The sequence below is a fragment of the Balaenoptera musculus genome, chromosome 18 (assembly GCF_009873245.2).
Source record: "Balaenoptera musculus isolate JJ_BM4_2016_0621 chromosome 18, mBalMus1.pri.v3, whole genome shotgun sequence".
In the NCBI taxonomy this organism is placed as follows: Eukaryota; Metazoa; Chordata; class Mammalia; order Artiodactyla; family Balaenopteridae; genus Balaenoptera; species Balaenoptera musculus.
In genome coordinates this window covers 46,713,763-46,735,117 of record NC_045802.1, presented here as the reverse complement: position 1 = coordinate 46,735,117, position 21,355 = coordinate 46,713,763, and the positions used below count along the sequence as shown (strand labels likewise).

General features: G+C 37.3%; 2 protein-coding genes across 4 annotated transcripts in view; both read right to left on the bottom strand.

The window, feature by feature from the left end:
- Positions 1-21,355, bottom strand: part of PIBF1 (progesterone immunomodulatory binding factor 1) — a 201,443-nt gene that overhangs the window by 100,669 nt on the left and 79,419 nt on the right. The window lies entirely within an intron of this gene.
- On the bottom strand, positions 13,917-19,786 carry LOC118884378 (rab GDP dissociation inhibitor beta-like). The gene is given in 5 exon segments (XM_036832030.1): positions 13,917-14,372; positions 14,712-14,881; positions 14,884-15,186; positions 15,189-15,606; positions 19,757-19,786. Coding segments are annotated over 5 exon segments (1,377 nt in total).

The following is a 21,355-nucleotide window of genomic DNA, read 5'->3' as shown; positions in this document are numbered from 1 at the left end:
GTTAACAGCTGATTTCTCAGCAGAAACTCTACAAGCCAGAAGGGAGTGGCAATGATATATTTAAAGTGATGAAAGGGAAGAACCTACAACCAAGATTACTCTACCCGGCCGGATTCTCAGACTTGATGGAGAAATCAAAAGCTTTACAGAAAAGCAAAAGCCAAGAGAATTCAGCACCACCAAACCAGTTCTACAACAAATGCTAAAAGAACTTCTCTAAGTGGGAAATACAAGAGGAGAAAAGGACCTACAAAAATAAACCCATAACAATTAAGAAAATGGTAACAGGAACATACATATCGATAATTACCTTAAATGCGAATGGATTAAATGCTCCAACCAAAAGACACAGGCTTGCTGAATGGATTCAAAAACAAGACCCATATATATACTGTCTACAGGATACCCACTTCAGACCTAGGGACACATACAGACTGAAAGTGAGGGGATGGAAAAAGATATTTCATGCAAATGGAAATCAAAAGAAAGCTGGAGTAGCAATACTCATATCAGATAAAACAGACTTGAAAATAAAGAATGTTACAAGAGACAAGGAAGGACACTACATAATGATCAAGGGATCAATCCAAGGAGAAGACATAACAATTATAAATATATATGCACCCAACATAGTAGCACCGAACAATTATAAATATATATGCACCCAACATAGGACCACCCAACAATTATAAATATATATGGACCCAACACAGGAGCACCTCAATACATAAGGCAACTGCTAACAGCTTTAAAAGAGAAAATCAACAGTAACACAATAATAGTGGGGGACTTTAACACCTCACTGGCACCAATGGACAGATCATCCAGACAGAAAATTAATAAGGAAACACAAGCTATAAATGACACAACAGACCAGATAGATTTAATTGATATTTATAGGACATTCCATCCAAAAACAGCAGATTATACTTTCTTCTCAAGTGCACACAGAACATTCTCCAGGATAGATCACATCTTGAATCACAAATCAAGCCTTGGTAAATTTAAGAAAACTGAAATTGTATCAAGCAACTTTTCCGACCACAACACTATGAGATGAGAAGTCAATTACAGGGGAAAAAATGTAAAAAACACAAACACATGTAGGCTAAACAATGCGTTACTAAATAACCAAGAGATCACCTAAGAAATCAAAGAGGAAATCAAAAAAACACCTAGAGATAAACGACAATGAAAACAGGATGATCCAAAACCTATGGGACGCAGCAAAGGCAGTTCTAAGAGGGACGTTTATAGCAATACAAGTCTACCTCAAGAAACAAGAAAAACCTCAAATAAACAATCTAACCTTACACCTAAAGGAACTAGAGAAATAAGAACAAACAAAACCCAAAGTTAGTAGAAGGAAAGAAATATTAAAGATCAGAGCAGAAATAAGTGAAATAGAAACAAAGAAAACAATAGCAAAGATCAATAAAAGTAAAAGCTGGTTCTTTGAGAAGATAAACAAAATAGATAAATCTTTAGCCAGTCTCATCAAGAAAAAGAGGGAGAGTACTCAAATCAATAAAATTAGAAATGAAAAAGGAGTTACCACAGACACTGCAGGAATACAAAGCATCATAAGAGACTACTACAAGCAACTCTATGCCAATAAAATGGACAACCTGCAAGAAATGGACTGTGCAAGAATGGACTGCAAAAAATTGAAACTGTGATTAAAAGTCTTCCAACAAACAAAAGTCCAGGACCAGACGGCTTCACAGATGCATTCTATCAAACATTTAGAGAAGAGCTAACACCCATCCTTCTCAAACTCTTCCAAAAAACTGCAGAGGAAGGAACACTCCCAAACTCATTCTATGAGGCCACCATCACCCTGATACCAAAACCAGACAAAGATACTACAAAAAAAGAAAATTACAGACCAATATCACTGATGAATACAGATGCAAAAACCCTCAACAAAATACTAGCAAACAGAATCCAGCAACACATTAAAAGGATCATACACCATGATCAAGCAGAATTTATCCCAGGGATGCAAGGATTCTTCAATATATGCAAATCAATCAATGTGATACACCATATTAACAAAGTGAAGAATAAAAACCATATGATCATCTCAATAGATGCAGAAAAAGCTTTTGACAAAATTCAACACCATTTATGATAAAAACCCTCCAGAAAGTGGGCATAGAGGGAACCTACCTCAACATAATAAAGGCCATATACGACAAACCCACAGCAAACATCATTCTCAATGGTGAAGAACTGAAACCATTTCCTCTAAGATCAGAAACAAGACAAGGATGTCCACTGTCACCACTATTATTCAACATAGTTTTGGAAGTCCCAGCCACGGCAATCAGAAAAGAAAAAGAAATAAAAGGAATACAAATTGGAAAAGAAGAAGTAAAACTGTCACTGCAGATGACATGATACTATACATAGAGAATCCTAAAGATGCCACCAGAAAACTACTAGAGCTAATCAATGAATTTGGTAAAGTTGCAGGATACAAAATTAACGCACAGAAATCTCTAGCATTCCTATACACTAACAATGAAAGATCAGAAAGAGAAATTAAGGAAACAATCCCATTCACCACTGCAGTAAGAAGAATAAAATACCTAGGAATAAACCTACCTAAGGAGGTAAAAGACCTGTACTCAGAAAACTATAAGACACTGATGAAAGAAATCAAAGATGACACAAACAGATGGAGAGATATACCATGTTCTTGGATTGGAAGAATCAACATTGTGAAAATGTCTATACTACTCAAAGTAATCTACAGATTCAATGCAATTCCTATCAAATTACCAGTGGCATTTTTTACAGAACTAGAACAAAAAATCTTAAAATTTGTATGGAGACACAAAAGACCCCGAATAGCAAAAGCAGTCTTGAGGGAAAAAATCCGAGCTGGATGAATCAGACTCCCTGACTTCAGACTATACTACAAAGCTACAGTAATCAAGACAATACGGTACTGGCACAAAAACAGAAACAGAGATCAATGGAACAGGATAGAAAGCCCAGAGATAAACCCACACATCTATGGTCAACTAATCTATGACAAAGGAGGCAAGGATATACAATGGAGAAAAGACAGTTGCTTCAGTAAGTGGCGCTGGGAAAACTGAACAGCTACATGTAGAAGAATGAAATTAGAACACTCCCTAACACCATACACAAAAATAAAGTCAAAATGGATAAGAGACCAAAATGTAAGGCTGGACACTATAAAACTCTTAGAGGAAAACATAGGAAGAACACTCTGACATAAATCACGGCAAGATTTTTTTTTTGATCCACCTCCTAGAGTAATGGAAATAAAAACAAAAATAAACAAATGGGACCTAATGAAACTTAAGAGATTTTGCAAAGCAAAGGAAACTACAAACAAGACGAAAAGACAACCCTCAGAATGGGAGAAAATATTTGCAAACGAATCAACGGACAAAGGATTAATCTCCAAAATATAGAAACAGCTCATGCAGCTCAATATTAAAAAAACAAACAACCTAATCAAAAAATGGGCAGAAGACCTAAATAGACATTTCTCCAAAGAAGACATACAGATGGCCAAGAAGCACATGAAAAGCTGCTCAACATCACTAATTATTAGAGAAATGCAAATCAAAACTACAATGAGGTATCACCTCACACCAGTGAGAATGGGCATCATCAGAAAATCTACAAACAACAAATGCCGGAGAGGGTGTGGAGAAAAGGGAACCCTCTTGCACTGTTGGTGGGAATGTAAATTGATACAGCTACTATGGAAAACAGTACGGAGGTTTCTTAAAAAACTAAAAATAGAATTACAATATGACCCAGCAATCCCACTGCTGGGCATATACCCAGTGAAAACCATAATTCAAAAAGACACATGCACCTCAGTGTTCATTGCAGCACTATTTACAATAGCCAGGTCACGGAAGCAACCTAAATGCCCATCGACAGATGAATGGATAAAGAAGATGTGGTACATATATACAGTGGAATATTAGTCATAAAAAGGAATGAAATTGGGTCATTTGTAGAGACCTGGATGGATCTATATACTGTCATACAGAGTGAAGTAAGTCAGAAAGAGAAAAACAAATATCGTATATTAATGCATATATGTGGAACTTAGAAAAATGGTACAGATGAACCAGTTTGCAGGGCAGAAATAGAGACACAGATGTAGAGAACAAACGTATGGACACCAAGGGGGAAAAGCGGTGGGGTGGTGGTGGTGGTGGTGGGATGAATTGGGAGATTGAGATTGACATGTATACACTGATTTGTATAAAACTGATGACTAATAAGGACCTGCTGTATCTATAAAAAAAGAGTAGTGAAGATGACTTGTTTTGGAAAATTATTTTAATTGTTTTAATTAAAAAGTGCCTCAAGGGCTTCCCTGGTGGTGCAGTGGTTAAGAATCTGCCTGCCAATGCAGGGGACACGGGTTCGAGCCCTGGTCTGGGAGGATCCCACATGCTGCGGAGCAACTAAGCCCGTGAGCCACAAGTACTGAGCCTGCGCGTCTGGAGCCTGTGCTCCGCAACGGGAGAGGCCGCGACAGTGAGAGGCCCGCGCACCGCGATGAGGAGTGGCCCCCGCTCTCCACAGCTGGAGAAAGCCCTCGCACAGAAACGAAGACCCAACACAGCCAAAAATAAATATAAATAAATTAAAAAAAAAAAAAAAAAAAGTGCCTCAAGTGGCATTGAAGGTTCATGTAATGAGACTGAAGCATTCTTTTACATAATGTAATTTTAAATATTTACATATAACTAAATCAAGCAAGGATTCTAAAGCCAGACTGTGTGGGTCCACACCTTCCCCTTACTACCTATGTCTCAGTTTCCATAGCTATAAAGTGTGAATAATTATAGTAATATCATCATGTTATGAGGATTAAATGAACTAATATGAGTAAAATGCTTAAAACTGTGCTGGTACAGCAAACACTAAATATTTGTTGAATGAAATTAAATACTCAAGATTGCCAGACACTTTTTATGAAAATTTTAAAAAAAGGGCTGTCATGGGTAAAATGATAGGTGACCTTACATGCTTTCCTGGCCAAGCAGTTCCATTTTTCAAACTGGCCTACATGTCTCTTCAAGTTTCATATGAACCATAAGATGTTCTAATTACTTGAAATATAGAAATTTTGGAAGCACAGAACTTGACTTTTTTTCCAGTTAGTAGAATGTAAATATCTTCAAAGTCAAATTATTTTTCATTTGCCCAGCTACAGAGATGCACTGGGAAAAGCATGCTGATATCCAGGAAGCAGTCCACAAACGGTGACCCGCCTACTCAGACCTGGGAATGGCCGCAGAGAAGGAGGTGGATAATGACCACTGCTACTTGTGGAAGCTCCTGAAAAGCTGGCATAAATGCTTTAGATGAGGAATCAGCAAACTTCTTCTGTAAAGGTCCAGAAGCAAAAATTTTAGGCTTTGTGCAGTTGTAGCATGAAAGGAGGCGTAGACGATCCATAAGCAAATGTGTGTGGCTGTGTTCCTATAACACTTTATTTATGGACACTAACATGTGAATTTCATAATTTTCAAATGTCATGACATAGTCTTCTGATCTTTTTCTAATAATTAAAGAATATAAAAACCATTTTTAGCTTGCAGGCTGTGCTAAAACAGATGGCAGGCTAGATTTGGTTTGGCTCTGATTTGAATTGTCAACCTCTGATTGGAAGCTCTGGAACATTACTGACAACATGCTAACCAAGTCCATGACCCAGCTCTTACTGCTGCTTGGAATAAACTTATTCATATCTATTAGACTATTATATTCTCTGCACTGGGTGTTCCAAAAATTGCTGTCTTTTATTAAGACATTCAGAGCCCTCTTCACTCTCTTTTGACGACTCTCTCTTTACTAAGATCAGTTATCTATTCAGCAAAGGTTTCTTCTGCTTCCCAACTTTCAATTATTTTTTGTCTGACGCTCCCACCCCGGCCATAAAGTAGAGAAATAAATTTGAATACTGGCACAACCACCCATTGGCTATACCTTTTTTAATCACTCAAAGAAACCCAGCTTTATTGGGATATAATTTACATACATAAAATTCACCAATTTTGAGTATTTAAGTCTATGAGTTTTGACAAATGTTTATAGTCATATAACCATGGCCACAATCATGATACAGGACATTTCCATCAAACCGCCAAATTCTCTGTGCTACTTTGAAGTCAATATTTTTAACCTACCACTGGCTCTTGGTGACTGACCATCTGTCATTAGTTTTGTCTTTTCTAGAGTGTCACAAAAATGAAATCAAACAGTATGTAGCCTTTTGTAACTGCCTCTTTCATTCAACATAATGCGTTTTAAAAGATTCACCCGTGTTGTTGCATGTTGAGTAGTTGGTTTCTTTTTCTTGCTGAGTAGTTTTACATAGTATGAATATACCAAAATTTGTTCATTCATTCACTATCTGATGAGTATTTGGGTTGTTTTCAGTTTTGGACCATTATGATAAAGCTGCTTTAAACATTTACAGACAGGTCCTGTGTGGACACATGTTTTTATTTCTCTTGGGTAAATAACCAGAAGTAGGATGGCTGAATCATATAGTAAGTTAATGTTTAACTTTATAAGAAACTGCCAAACTGTTTTCCAAAGTGACTGTACGGTTCTGCATTTGTACCAGCAATGTATGGATACTCCAGTTAATCCACAGTCTTGTCAACATCTGGAAGCAACAGTGTTTTAAAATCTAGCCATTCTAGATTGTAGAATTCTGGTTGTTGTGGTATCTAATTGTGGTTTTCATTTTCATTTTCCTGATGACTGATGATGTTGAGCATCTGTTCTTTTGCTTATTGGTTATTTGCATTTCTTCTTTCATGAAATGTCTATTCAAACCTTTCACCTCCTTTTTTTTTTTTTTTTAAATTGGAATGTTTATCTTAAGTTGTAAGCATTCTGGATACAAGTCCTTTATTAGATACATTTTTGGTAAATATTTTCCCCAAGTCTGTGTCTTGCCTTTTCCTTTTTTTATCAGAAGAGCAAAAATTTCTTTTTTGGTAAAGTCCAATTTAACAAGTGTTTTCTTCATGCGTCATGCTCTTTGTGTCCTACTTATGTACTCTTTGATTAACCCAAGGTTAATAAGATTTTTCTCTTATGGTTTTTTTCTAGTTTTTGCCCTTATATTTAGATCTATGAATGATTATAAATTAATTTTTATATTTTGTTTGAGGTAAGGGTTGAGGTGTAGTTTTTTGCGTATGGATATCAAAACATTCTAGCATGTTGTTGAAAAGACTATATAATTCCTTATTGAATTATCCTGGCACTTTCATCTTTTACTTAAAAATTATTTTGGATATTCTGGGTCCTGTACATTTCCATATAAATTTTAGGTTAGTTTCTCATTTTCTACAAAATACCTGCTGAGTTTTTCATCATGATTGCACTGAATCTATTCATCACTTTGGGGACAACTGACACTTTAGCAATATTCAGTGTTCCAATCTATGAACGTGTCTCTCTACTTATTTAGGTCTACCTTACTTTTTCTCAGCAATATTTACTAGTTTTCAGTGTCGTGTACTTGCTTCATATTTTGTTAATTTTATCCTTAAATACTTAGTATTTTTGATGCTATTACAAATAGTATTAAAAAACTTTTAATCTTCAAAATTTTCAACTGCTTATTGCTAGTATACAGAAATACAATTGACTTTTTTCATGATGACCCTGTATTCTGTAATCTTGCTAAAGTTACATTAGTTTAATAGCTTGCTTGTAGATTTCAGCTATGACATTTTAAGAAAACAACCTCCTTCAGCCTTAATTTCCTCACTTAAAAAAATTAGCATTTGTGAGAAATAACAGAAATTGAGAAAAAAATTAATCAAGGAAGGAAAAAAACTCTCAAAGCATTTGGCACAGTATCTAACCCACAGAAAGTATTTAGCACTTATTAAATCTCTTCCCAAACTTCACAGTTCTTACTACAAGTTTCAGCAATGTTGACGTGTCCCAAATTTTTATCTTATAGGCCTGATCTTTCTCCCAGGCTTGAGTTCCTTAGTCCCATCTATTTACCATATTTTTATTATGTCAGTGGTGTGTTAGAACTTCAAGTACAAGTCCTAAATCAATATCATAACCTTCATTCATCCATGAATCACCTCTGCTTTCAGGAAGCTTTATTTCTGATTATGAAATCATTGTCAACTCCACTATCCAAAATTTTGTAGGAATCACTGATAACTGCCCCAAACATACTTTCAAATCTAGTCAGTTACTGAGTCCTTAATAACCACGATAGCTACTGTTTAATGCTGATTATGTGACAAACTCTATGCCAAACACTAATTTAGTCTTCACAGCAATTCTATGAGTTAAGTTACTATTACTGTCTTCATTTTATAGATGAGGAAACTGAGACACAGAGGTTAAATATCTTTCCTAAAGCATGCACCCAAGTAACAATAGAGCCAGTATCATAAGCTAGGCAATCTACGTCCAGAAACAGTAATCTGAAACATAAATTATATTGCCTCTAATGTGTGCAGACCGTAGGATCCACTTGTTTGTGAAGATAGTGGGACTGGGTACTATTAGAGGATATTTGGGGAAATCCAAGAAATATTTAATGCTCCATTAAATGCATTAATGCACCCTCAGCATGATGTTCTTGAAAAAGACAGGTGCAAAGAGTCCAGGAGCAAATGGGAAATAAAATTATGACTATGTTATTAGCTGGGTTCATAGTGAAAACCCCAATTCAGAGGTCTCTGGTAGATGTGGATGGAGAATGAGATAGGTTTAAGGTTTAAGAGAGGCCATTAAGTCCCAGTCCCATCTTAACACGGGCTAGCTTCTGAAGACTAAATACATCAGCGTGTATATACTGCCAAAGACTGAAAATTGCAAGTGATCTCCAACCCTGTTTTTCTAGTCACAGGAAAAGAGGAAGCGGAAGAGCAAGCTGTCCTCATGATTTTGACCTTTTTGCTAGAGACTACCCAACTAGAAACATGGCCCAAACAGTGTCTTGGAATAGGATCCAAACATATTAGAAATTTCTTTTCTCTAGGAAAGGGAGGGTGGTGAGTAGAGAGCAGGGTAGAAAAATCTCCACAAGTCACCATCCCCCAGCTGTATTTCTAAAACCAATTTTCCCATCTATTCCCTATGCCATCACACCAATTGAGGCCATCGTTACATGTCACCTGAGCTTCAGGTGCTCCTCTTCATGGTATCTTGAATTACTCTGAATATATATATAGAAGTATATATAATATATATATAAAATGTCTATATAGATATATTACTGCCAAGTTAATTCTCTAAAATGACTTTCATCACATCACCCCTCATTGCTCACTGAAGAAATATAAGCTCTTTATTCTGACATTTCAGGCCTATCAGAATATGAAATTATTTATATTCTCTACCTAACTGTACACTCCAAATCAGTTGACTGAGTTATCTGTTGTTTCCTGACAATCCTTTACTTTTTTTTTCTCCTACATTTAGGAAGGCTTATAAAGTTTTGGGAATGCCCTTCTCTCAGATCTGCATATCACAATTCATACTTCAGATGCTTGTTTCATATACCACCTCCGCTAATAGGTCATTCCCGATTCTCCTTTAAAATAGATAGGGACATTCAGAGACCAGTATCGACTCCTTAAGATAGAGAACATTTTGCTTTAAAATATAAATATGTATATACATTTATTCTTTCTGCTCTTTGGAAACAAAAATCATGTTTTAAGATCTTTTTTTTCTTCTACAGTGTTATGCACAAAGGTTCAATGAATATTGAGTTGAATACTTTCTAGCCCAGCATAAGAAAAATTCACAGAGAGATTTTACCTCCCTATTACTGTTACCATAGTCCACACTCCACCAAAGAGAAATCTGAGCACAGCACAACGTATTTTTCTCCACATTCTCCTCTGAAACTATGGGGAGAGATATGTTTCTCTTTTGTTTTCTGAGGTTCATTGTAAAGTACGGAGTTCATGATGTTGGCTCCCATTTAAAATAAAAGGAACTAAGGCAAGCAGTGTTAAACATTTGGAATTGACAGGAAGGAAGCCTTAAGTTCATCCGCATATTAAAGAAACGAGGGAGGCAGAGAACATTTCATAGAATTGTGCAATGGATACTCAAATTCTCACAGGGACGAGGCAGTCACGGCAATTAATTTCCATTAGGTTCTATTATAAAATGGTCAAGGAAAATGAGTTTAGCTGTATGGAATTTTACTTTAGGTACAATTATGTAGCTATAAATTTGTAACACCTATCAGATAGTATTGGCAACTAAAAATTCTTAGAAGTGTTTATAAAATTATATCATAATTTTTATAAATAAAATTCATAAAAAGCAAAAAGTTAGATACCTTTTTCATAGTTCTATTCAAATGAACCCCAAGAATTACTATTGCTGTACTTTTTATTGAAAGCTTATAAAAAGTTTGAGCCATTAGTTCAACATTTCTCTAGTGCTCTCTATCATCAAAGACATATGTATGGTTTAAGGAGTCATAAACTTTAGCTATGTCTTGGTATACCTTAATTTGTAAATGTAGTGCTTAAAATTTGTGGGATGAGAACTGGGACATAAGCTTGCAGAAAGGTTGTTAGAGCTTACAATTTCTTATAAGTGTAATGCTTAATAACTAAGGGAGCTATTGATAGTGGTGGACAAGGGGTAGTTTCTATAATGAAAGAGGCATTATTTGCTACATTGGATAACACATATAAATGTACAGTAGCTAGCAACATGGAAAACTGCCTAAAAAATTGTTTTCCTTTAGAAGCATTCAGTTCATAGTTTTAATTTTCAAAAATTAGAGACCAGCACTTTAAACAACCTGATTTATATTTTACAAGTGCTATTTGGGGTCCAAAAAAAAAATGTTTACTATATACAAATGATTGAATTTAATAACACATTTCCCATTTAAACATGTTGACTTATTTCTGGATCAATGCACAGTTTAACCAACGGCAAAAGTTGAGAAGTGAGTAAGAATAGACATGTCCTGTGGTAGCAACATACAGAACATTCCATTCTCATAAATGACAGGCTATTAACCATACCTTGATTTTCCTGTAAACTACTTTAAAAAACAATTTCAAAGCTAACATTTCATTGTCATTTACAGGTATATGAGCTCCTTTACAGGTTTACATATGGACAGTCTATCTGACTAGAATGATCTGGGTGCACCCTTGCCTGGAGGCTGGGAGATGTATTCTTTTGGGCATTTTCCATCTCTGTGATTTTGGACAAAAAGAATTTTAGAAATGGTAGGTATCATTACATTTGGAGTATCTATGAATATTCTAGCTAATAGAAGTTCATATTTGGGGTCCCAGTGAATTAGGAGAAAACATCTGCATTCTAATAATAGATATGTGGATGTCAGTTAAGTTTCACTGTTTGAAGACCCATTAACTCATTTCCTGCTTTTAACAAATACACAGATTAGACTTTTCATTTGTAAAATAAAAACACATTGCCTTTAAGCTAAAAAAATCCATTTAAAAAATACATGGATATATATTTTAAAACTCACAACAATGCAAGGGAAATCCCAACAGTAAATTACTAATAATTAAAATAAACAGTAAGTTGAGGAAAGGGATCCCCTTCTTCAGAGAGCCTTGTAACAAGTTATCCATCTGCATGAAATAGTTTTACTAGATTGTGTCAGAGACTGCTCCTACCCCTTTATCTTTATCGTACTGAATAGAGAACAGACACAACTGAACTTTAAAAGTCAACTAACTGGATGATGAGAACAAATAATAATAGTTAACATTTACTGAGAACTTAAAACTGTATAATAAATACCATTTAGTTCTGTGATGCACAGAATTATGTAATATATCAGTTACGTTTTCTTCTTTCATTTACAAGTAAGACACTTTAATGGATAAAAGGAATTGAGAATATCCTCACATCTGGTAACAATGATTTCTGGAATTTCTTCATATCTAGTAACAATGATTTCTACAGAAGGAGAAACTAAATGATCACATATCTGGCATATGCCATAGAAATAAACAGGTTACACATACATTTATTAAAACCAGGAAGGGCTAAAAGTTTGCTGACTGAAAAAAATAAGTAGAACAAAAATAAAACATGAAAGTCATTATATTATTAAAGCATTCAAGATCTTACTTATTGAATCTTAAATAGAGTATAGCAAAATTCAATCGCTATATAGAAGAAAGCAATTATACGGTCTAAATGAAGTTAATATAGCTTAGCTTAAAGCTAGATTTTTACACTGTTTCTGTTGAAAACGTCCAACTTTGTTTCTTTAACCCTTAATGTCATTGCCATGATGTTCTTAAAAAATGTTACTAAAAGTCATGTAGGATGTCTTTTAATTCATAATAAATATGTCACAACATCATATGGTACAGAGTCTAGAATCTTTAAGGTGCCATTTGCTCAAGAGCAAGTAATTTGCTAAATGTCACGTTAGTAGGTTGAAAAGATAATCCAACTTGATAGAATTTTAATAACTCCTAAAATTCGCCGATAACTTAAAAAGTTCTGGTTGGATAACTTAAAAATAAAATCATATTCCGATTGGAGGATCTGAATAAATACTAATTCAAATGACTTAAAAGGCATATGGAGTGGGTTGAATGGTGGTCCCTCCCCAAAATGTATGTCCATGTTCTAATCCCTAGGACCTGTAAATGTTACCTTACACGGAAAAAGTTGTTTTGCAGATGTGATTAAGTTAAATATCTTGAGAAGAAGAGCCTGTCCTGGGTTATTTGGGTGAGTCCTGAATGCAATCACATATATCCTTATAAAACACATACAGGGGAGAAGGTGATGTGAAGACAGGGGCAGAGACTGGAGATGATGTGGCCATAAGCCAAGGAAAGCAAGGAATGCCTGGAGCCCCAGAAGATGGAAGAAGCAAAGAACAGATTGCCCCTAAAGCTTGTGGAGGGAGCATGGCCCTACAGACACCTTGGTTGCAGACTTCTGGCCTCCAGACTATGAGAGAATAAATTTCTGTTGTTTTAAGTCACCAAGTTTGTGGTAATTTATTATGGCAACCACAGTTGCCATATTAATACAGTATCATTGTGAAGTTTGTTGTTGTGGTTTTGCTTTGGTTTCCAGAGTTCGGCTTTATTTTGCAGTACAGAAATCATTTGGAGCCATCGTGAGACAGACATCGTTGAAGCAGAGGCTCTGTCACATCAATACTGCATTGCAGTTTGGTCCATTGAAGAAGCCACACCTGGGATACAAAAGAAGCTCTACATTTACCTGCTTTATGATAGGTTTCTTTCCCCTCTGCTCTCATCAATTTTATTAGGTTAAAACATCGCACAGAGGCTTCCTCCAAAATGACTCTCAAAGTCTGGAGTTTGGTTAGAATTGGAGGCCCCCATAAACCAAGCTTGTGGCTGTGCTGCCTGGGTACTGTTATAACACGTGATGTAAATGAAAAGGGGTGGGGAGGAGTGAGGGGTGCTGTCGCTGATTATGGAACATTCGATTCTGAATCTCCTTAATGTCAAGAGGACAGATGGCACACAAACTGTACTGACCCAGCTCTTGAGCAGCAGAAGCTCATAACTGCAAAGGTTACGCTGATTAAAAGATACAAATACTCTATCAAGTTCTCTGTATCAGTATCACATTTCAAAACTGATTCTTCATTAGAAAAAATAAGCTAGTATCAGTTAAATTGAACAGAATGTGGGCACCTGCCAATTCTGAAGAGCCACTCCATGAAAACAAGTTCATACATGATATTAGAAAGGGGAGGAATATTTACTGGTACAGCGCTCTGCAATCTCTCAGTTTTGATCACAAAAGCAGGCCTTACAATACTGATTTCATACAATATGCATCATTTGCCAAATTTTAAGTTTGTCCTAATTAGATGGTAACAGGTACTGCTGTCAGTCTTCCCCATACATGTCATTTTTCTTCTGCTTCATTTCCTCAAATCCCATCATCCTCTTATAGATGTCCTTAATGTCATCACAGGTCATCTCAAAGTGAGTTGTTGCATCACACGTAGGGGTTATAAAGATCTGGCTTTCTGTTCCCAAATCCTTTGGTACAAGGAAGTCACTGATGCTAACGAATTTCTGCTCAGTTGGTTCCAAGGGCTCCAGAGCTGGTCTGATTTCTTTCTTGGGTTCCTTGGTCTCCACGGTTGTGCTAGCGATGGCAACGTACTTGCCCTGTGCTGCCACGTTGTGTGCGGAGGAGATCATGCAGACATAGATATCTGACTTCTGGTTGACTTGGTTGTGTGGAATAATGATCTGGCGGGAGCTGGCGTTGCTGGTGTTCTTGATGAGGTGGCTGAGGATCCAGATGACTCTGATCACCTGGCCCAATTTTCTTTTCTTTTTTAAAAATATTTCTTTATTTGGCTGTGTTGGGTCTTAGCTGTGGCACGCGGGATCCTCTTTGTGACACGCGGGATCCTTTGCTGCGGTGCATGGGCTTCTCTCTAGTTGTGGCACATGGGCTCAGTAATTGTGGTGCTCGGGTTCTCTAGTTGTGGCATTTGGGCTCCAGAGAGCGTAGGCTCACACTCAGTAGTTGCGGTGCACGGGCTTAGTTGCCCCACGGCATGTGGGATCCTAGTTCCCCAACCAGGGATCGAACCCACATCCCCTGTGTTGGAAGGTGAATTCTTAACCACTGGACCACCAGGGAAGTCTCTGGCCCACTTTCTCTACTCGATCACAGATGATGGAGTAGCTGGGATCACAGGTGAGCTTCTTACAGCGAGCAATCTCTCCTTCAGATTTTACACCAATCACTTTTCCATTTTGCATAATGATTTCTTCAATTGGTTTATTCAGCACGTATGTACCTCCGTAAATAGCACTTAGCTGTGAAAATCCTGTGGCAGTTCTCCAAGGCTGTAGAGTGGATAAAGGTATGGGCTTTTGCCATATCTTGCCGAAGACTCACTGTAAAGTTTAATCCTGTTAATGGTTTCACAACATGGTTGATATAAATAGTCATCAGTTCTGTAAAGTGCCAGCGCATGACCAGTAAAACCTATAACATCTTGGCCCAAGTCAAATTTCTTATACACCTCTCTCATGGCCATCTTCCTAGGATCAATGCCCTCAAAAGTTCTAGGATAGTTCTCATCAAAGCTGGCAACATACACCAGGAATTTTCTGAATCGACGTTTTTCAAACGCCCCATTAGGCTAGATGCCAGGGCTTCTGCTTCAGTGGAAGGAGCCTTGCAGATTTTTCCTCCTTTATAAACAAAGCTCCCTTCAGTCACTTGGAAATGCAGATAGCGAATGACCTGTGTAAAAAGCAACATCTTAACCAGCTGACCATGTGCCATAAGGAACTTGGGAATTAAGTCAACATTCCAGTCTCTTCCTCTCCCCATGGATGCTGGTGGTGCTCCGGGTATTCTAAATCTTTTGTATAAATCTTCCAGTGGTGTTATAGATGATGCACTCTCTCCTCCAGGATATGGGTTTCTATCCATGTGAAGAACGTTCTTTCCATTCACTGACATTATACCTGACAGGATACATTCCATCAGGCCGGTGCCCAGCATGATCATGTCGTACCCCTCATTCACGGAGGGGCCGGGCGCAGACTGAAGCCCAGAGAAAGGAGAAGGCGCAGCACTCTAGGGGTCGGGGGCTAGGCGGCCACCCCGAGGAGGCGGGCGGAAGCGCTCAGGCCGGGCCGGCGGGGGGAAAAGTGAAGCAGGAGCAGAGAGAAAACGGAGCTGGCGAAGAGGGGGCCAGCTGCCGCCTCAGACGGGAAGAGGAGAGCCTGTTGTTTTTGGTTTTTTTTTTTTTTTTTAAAGAAATTCACGTTCTTTTATTTATTTATTTATTTATTTTTGGCTGTGTTGGGTCTTCGTTTCTGTGCGAGGGCTTTCTCTAGCTGCGGCAAGCAGGGGCCGCTCTTCATCGCGGTGCGCGGGCCTCTCACTGTCGTGGCCTCTCCCGTTGTGGAGCACAGGCTCCAGACGCGCAGGCTCAGTAATTGTGGCTCACGGGCCCAGTTGCTCCGTGGCATGTGGGATCTTCCCAGACCACGGCTCGAACCCGTGTCCCCTGCATTGGCAGGCAAACTCTCAACCACTGCGCCACCAGGGAAGCCCGAGCCTGTTGTTTTTAATACGCATACTGGAGAGCAAAAGATGTACCTATTGATGTTGTTTAACATCACACATGTTCTGCTTCATATGCTGTTTACTGTTTACTGATGGAAGGACACAATTGTGTGGCAGAACGAACAACGTGGATGGGAACAAAGAGAACATGTATCTACTTCTAGCTCTGCTCCTAGTAAGTGTAACTCACGACAGGCCAGAAAACCTCTTTAGACTTTGTTTCCTCATCTGCTAAATGGGTGGAATGTTTTCAATAACCTCTAAGTTTTTCCCAACTCTAAACTTTTGGGACTCTTTAAAGTGTTAGGGACTTCCCTGGTGGTGCAGTGGTTAAGAATCTGCCTGCCAATGCAGGGGACACAGGTTCGATCCCTGGTCTGGGAAGATCCCACATGCCGTGGAGCAACTAAACCTGTGCGCCACAACTACTGAGCCCACGTGCCACAACTACTGAGCCCGTGTGCTGCAACTACTGAAGCCCATGTGCCTAGAGGCCGTGCTCCACAACAAGAAGCCACCGCAATGAGAAGTCCATGCACCGCAACGAAGAGTAGCCCCTGCCCACCGCAACTAGAGAAAGCCTGCGCGCAGCAACAAAGACCCAACGCAGCCAAAAAAAAAAAAATTAAATTAAAAAAAATATAAACTGTTAAAAAGAATAAGGCACAGTGTGAACATCATTATGATAAAAATTAAGATATTAAAATCGTAACAATGGACAGCTTGGTCAACTGAAATCTGCCAGAAGATTTATAAGATTTACAGGATTGCATAAATTTATAAAAGGTAATTATTAAATACTTATCAAGAATTGGCAATATGTAAAATTCTCCATAAAGTATTAGCTTTTACAAACATTCATGTAGCACCAGTTATATGTCCAGAAATGTTATCAGGCTCCATGCACTATAATAGAAAAAAAGCCTGAATGGTTTATAGAAACTAAACTACTACCTATTATATGGGTATTAAAAAAGTTAATACACGTAAAACACAAATAGTGCTAGGCATAGTAAGAGATCAATAAATATTAACTTTATTATCTAGAATAAATCTTATTTTTTCTTGAGTATCTTCTATCAATAAAAAGAACCTTATACTACAACTTTTTAAGATAATATTAAGAGGGTTTATGTAGTTACAAAATTTTTAAAAGCTTAACTATCTGATTTTTATTCATGGCAACCATTTTTTTATTCCTCTAAAACATACACTTCCAATCAATCCTGTTTCCTTTTTACTGAAAGAACTTTTCATAATGACTGCAGTACTGAAGTATAATTTAGAAGCAGTCTCTAAAACTGGAAGTAACGTTCATCTAAATATGCCTGCCAAGTTTAAAAATGTATTAGGAGTTAAATTGAAACATTTTGAAAATGACTCATTGTGGACCAGAATATACACTGTAGGAAATAAGAGCTCATTTACAAGTGGGAGAAATACACTCACACTTCAACTGTGGTAATTCTCTGGACTTTCCTTCCAGTAAACATCATATTTTAAAATAATCGTGGAAAATATCTTACTTTTAACTGAAGTTTTTAGGAGTTGATTTAGTCAGCTGGCTTTCCAATATTTTACACGTATCTTTTTTTGGACGTGGATATATTTACGAAATGTAAATCTATGAAAATTTCCCCCTAAGCAACAGAGCAGCAGCCTATAAAGAAAGCTGTACAAACACACACACACACACACACACACACACACACACACACACACACACACTCTCTCTCTCTCTCTGTGATTCAATTCATATGCATAATGACTGATCACCTATGACTCTGGATTTCTAAGAAAGCATCTTAAAAAATGTGCAGATATATAATGAAGTGTTTTCTTTCATTTACAAACACAACGTTATTGATAAGTCACCAGGAGGACATGTACTTGAGTTCTTTTTCTAGTAATACTTAGATATTTGTACAGATTCTATCTATTCTCTCTGCTTGTGACCCAAAATTACACATTTCTGAGGCAGCTGGCTAGATTTAGAAAAGATCATAGACCCCACTCATCCCCCTCCACCCACCTCTGTAAAAAAAAAAAAGAAAAAAAAAGGTCTGCAAGATGAATGGACCTGAAACCTTGATCTCGCTACCACACATTCTCTCTAAGCTAATTCATAAGCCACATACTGAACTGTATCTTTGATCATAACTTTAATGTGACCCTTAAGCTGCATTCAGTGAAAAAGTGCTTATGAATTAACAACATGATTGCACTGTTTAAATTTTCTGAGCTTTATTTCCTATTTCACCAATTATTTATTGATCAGGAAGTGTAGTAAACAGTTCATTATAGTAACTGTTGGCACCCCCCTTTATCTAGGAATTTTATCTAGAAACTATCCCACCCTCAAACCATGTTTTAAATGATCCCTGGCAACAACGAGCAGTCTGGGTGTGGGCTGTAACCCAAAGTGGGACAATCAGCACTTGCCCTGTGGCAAATTCGACGCATAAATGCTCTGGAGCACCTCTTCATTGTGTATATATCGTCATGGCAAAGGGAGTCTCAAGATCCTGAATTATTAAAACAAATTTTAATAAATATTTATTGCAGAATAGTTTTAGATCCGGTGTTATTTTTCATTTTATTTTTTTCATCTTTATACATCCAGAGTCACTTATTATTGTGAAAAGAATATAGTTTAGTTTTTGACCCAAACTGTATTTCTTTTCCTGTATAATAGTGAGTTCATCACATTTACAACTGTTGTCAGAAAAGACACAATCGGTCATCTGCCGTCTTAAGAATTTATATTTTCTGTGTATTGCTTCTTTGTTGTTTGCTTTGTTATCTATCTTTTTTTTTTTTTTTTTTTTTTAGAAATTCACGTTCTTTTTTTATTTATTTATTTATTTATTTATGGCTGTGTTGGGTCCTCGTTTCTGCGCGAGGGCTTTCTCTAGTTGCGGCAAGTGGGGGCCACTCTTCATCGCGGTGCGCAGGTCTCTCACCATCGCGGCCTCTCTTGCTGCGGAGCACAGGCTCCAGACGCGCAGGCTCAGTAATTGTGGCTCACGGGCCCAGTTGCTCCGTGGCATGTGGGATCTTCCCAGACCAGGGCCCGAACCCGTGTCCCCTGCATTGGCAGGCAGATTCTCAACCACTGCGCCACCAGGGAAGCCCTTGTTATCTATCTTTTGTTATAAGGTCTGTGCTTTCTTTTTTCTTCCCTCTCCTCTGGCAATATACAAAGGATATCGTCTGTTTTCAGTTTAATTAATGTTTTGTTTCCTGACTAAGTAATATGTTTAAATAGATATTTCTTGATAAAACCACTAATTCTTATGAAGTTTGAGGAAATTATAATTATACAATATTATGTATATTGTATACACACTATTTCCTCTTACCATCAATTCTCTAATTTTAGTTGCAAGTTGCTATTTTTGCCTCTACTTATGTTAAATCATTATTTTTATGTTGTAATTTCCCCATAACAATTATGATTACAATGTGTTTTGAAAGCAGAATGACAATAGTTATTGAGATTTAATTTTACATTAAATATTCACTGCCAGTTCTTTTATACCTTGACATCTCAATTCATGAGTTCTTTGTTTTTTTGTTTTTTTTTTAATGATTTCTTTGATTCTTTGGTTAGTGAGGTTACCATTTCAAGTAGGTTTTTCAGGAATGCCATGTGGGTAACAGGCTTCCTGAGTCCTCACGTGACTAGTGAGTTTTCATCACTCAGGAGGCAAAAAAATGTCACCCCTCACATAGTCTCACTTACCTGAATCACACTCTTGTTTTATTTCTCTCAAATAATTGTTACTTTCTAAAATTATCTTCTTTATTTTGTCGCTTATTTATATGTGTTGATTTACACCATAGGAACGTAAATTCCACTGAGACAGAGACCACTGTTAAATCTTCAATCCCAGTGTTAAAGTGCTTGCTCAAAGCAGGCTGTTAATAAATACTGCTAAATGAATAAATAAAGTATAAAGTTATGGAGGAAAAACTTAAGCTCAACCTGTATTTTTTCCTTAGCAAATGACTTACTTATCCAGCCCAGATGCTTCTAATAATGGTCCTTTAATGTTCATATTCAATAACTTCACTTGGATTACTACATTGCTATTTCTCATCCTCTTCACAGCACCCAGAATGTGGTGAGTTCTGATAAATTTCTGAAAGAATTTTCTTTTATTGTATCTCTAAATATTTTTTTCCTCTTCCATTTTGTTTTCTTCCATTGACACACTAATTTTCTGAATGTGGATATGTGTTGTCTGTTCTCCATGTCTAATACCTCCTCTCTAACCGTTTGCATCACTTCTTTGTTGCTTTTTCTTTTCTTTTTTTTTTTTTTTTTTTTAAATTTTATTTATTTATCTATTTATTTTTGGCTGAGTTGGGTCTTTTGTTGCTGCGCGCTGGCTTTCTCTAGTTGCGGCAAGCGGGGGCCACTCTTCGTTGTGTTGCGCAGGCTTCTCATTGCGGTGGCTTCTCTTGCTGCGGAGCACGGGCTCTAGGCACGTGGGCTTCAGTAGTTGTGGCACGCGGGCCCAGTAGTTGTGGCTCGCGGGCTCTACAGCTCAGGCTCAGTAGTTGTGGCGCACGGGCCCAGTTGCTCCGCGGCATGTGGGATCCTCCCAGAGCAGGGCTCGAACCTGTGTCTCCTGCATTAGCAGGCAGATTCTTAACCACTGCGCCACCAGGGAAGCCCGCTTTTTCTTTTCTTTTTTTGATTTGTTTCTGTTTTATAAACCCCCCCTTAATTCAGTTTTCTGGATCTCCCTACCCCCCCTTTTTCTCTTTAATTCCTTTTGTAAGTTTTGTATGTCATTTTTCTATGTAATTTTTTTCTTTAACTTTGCCAGTCACCTTCCATCTTATTCTTTTGCAAAGCCTTTGGTTTCAAAGAGTCTGTGCTTTCTTAAATTCTTTTAGTTGTGAATAGGTTATAATCTATAAACTCTTTCTAGATTCCTAGCATAGATCTTTTAAAATGTTCTCTTTATCTTCTGCAGTTTTTATAGGACTCCTACTGTCTCCTTCCACTTAAAAAATATTTACATATATCTCATACTTGTCCTCCCTGAACCAACCCCCCATCACTTAATAATCTTTGAATGACGGCAGTTCTAGCCAAGCCTTCATTTTGCCTCTTTCCTGTTTAACAAAACATTGTTTGGATTGTTCCATTATCCAATGAACTGGAGGACTAGGAAAATATTATCTGGTCAGCAATTTCCTTGCTTAA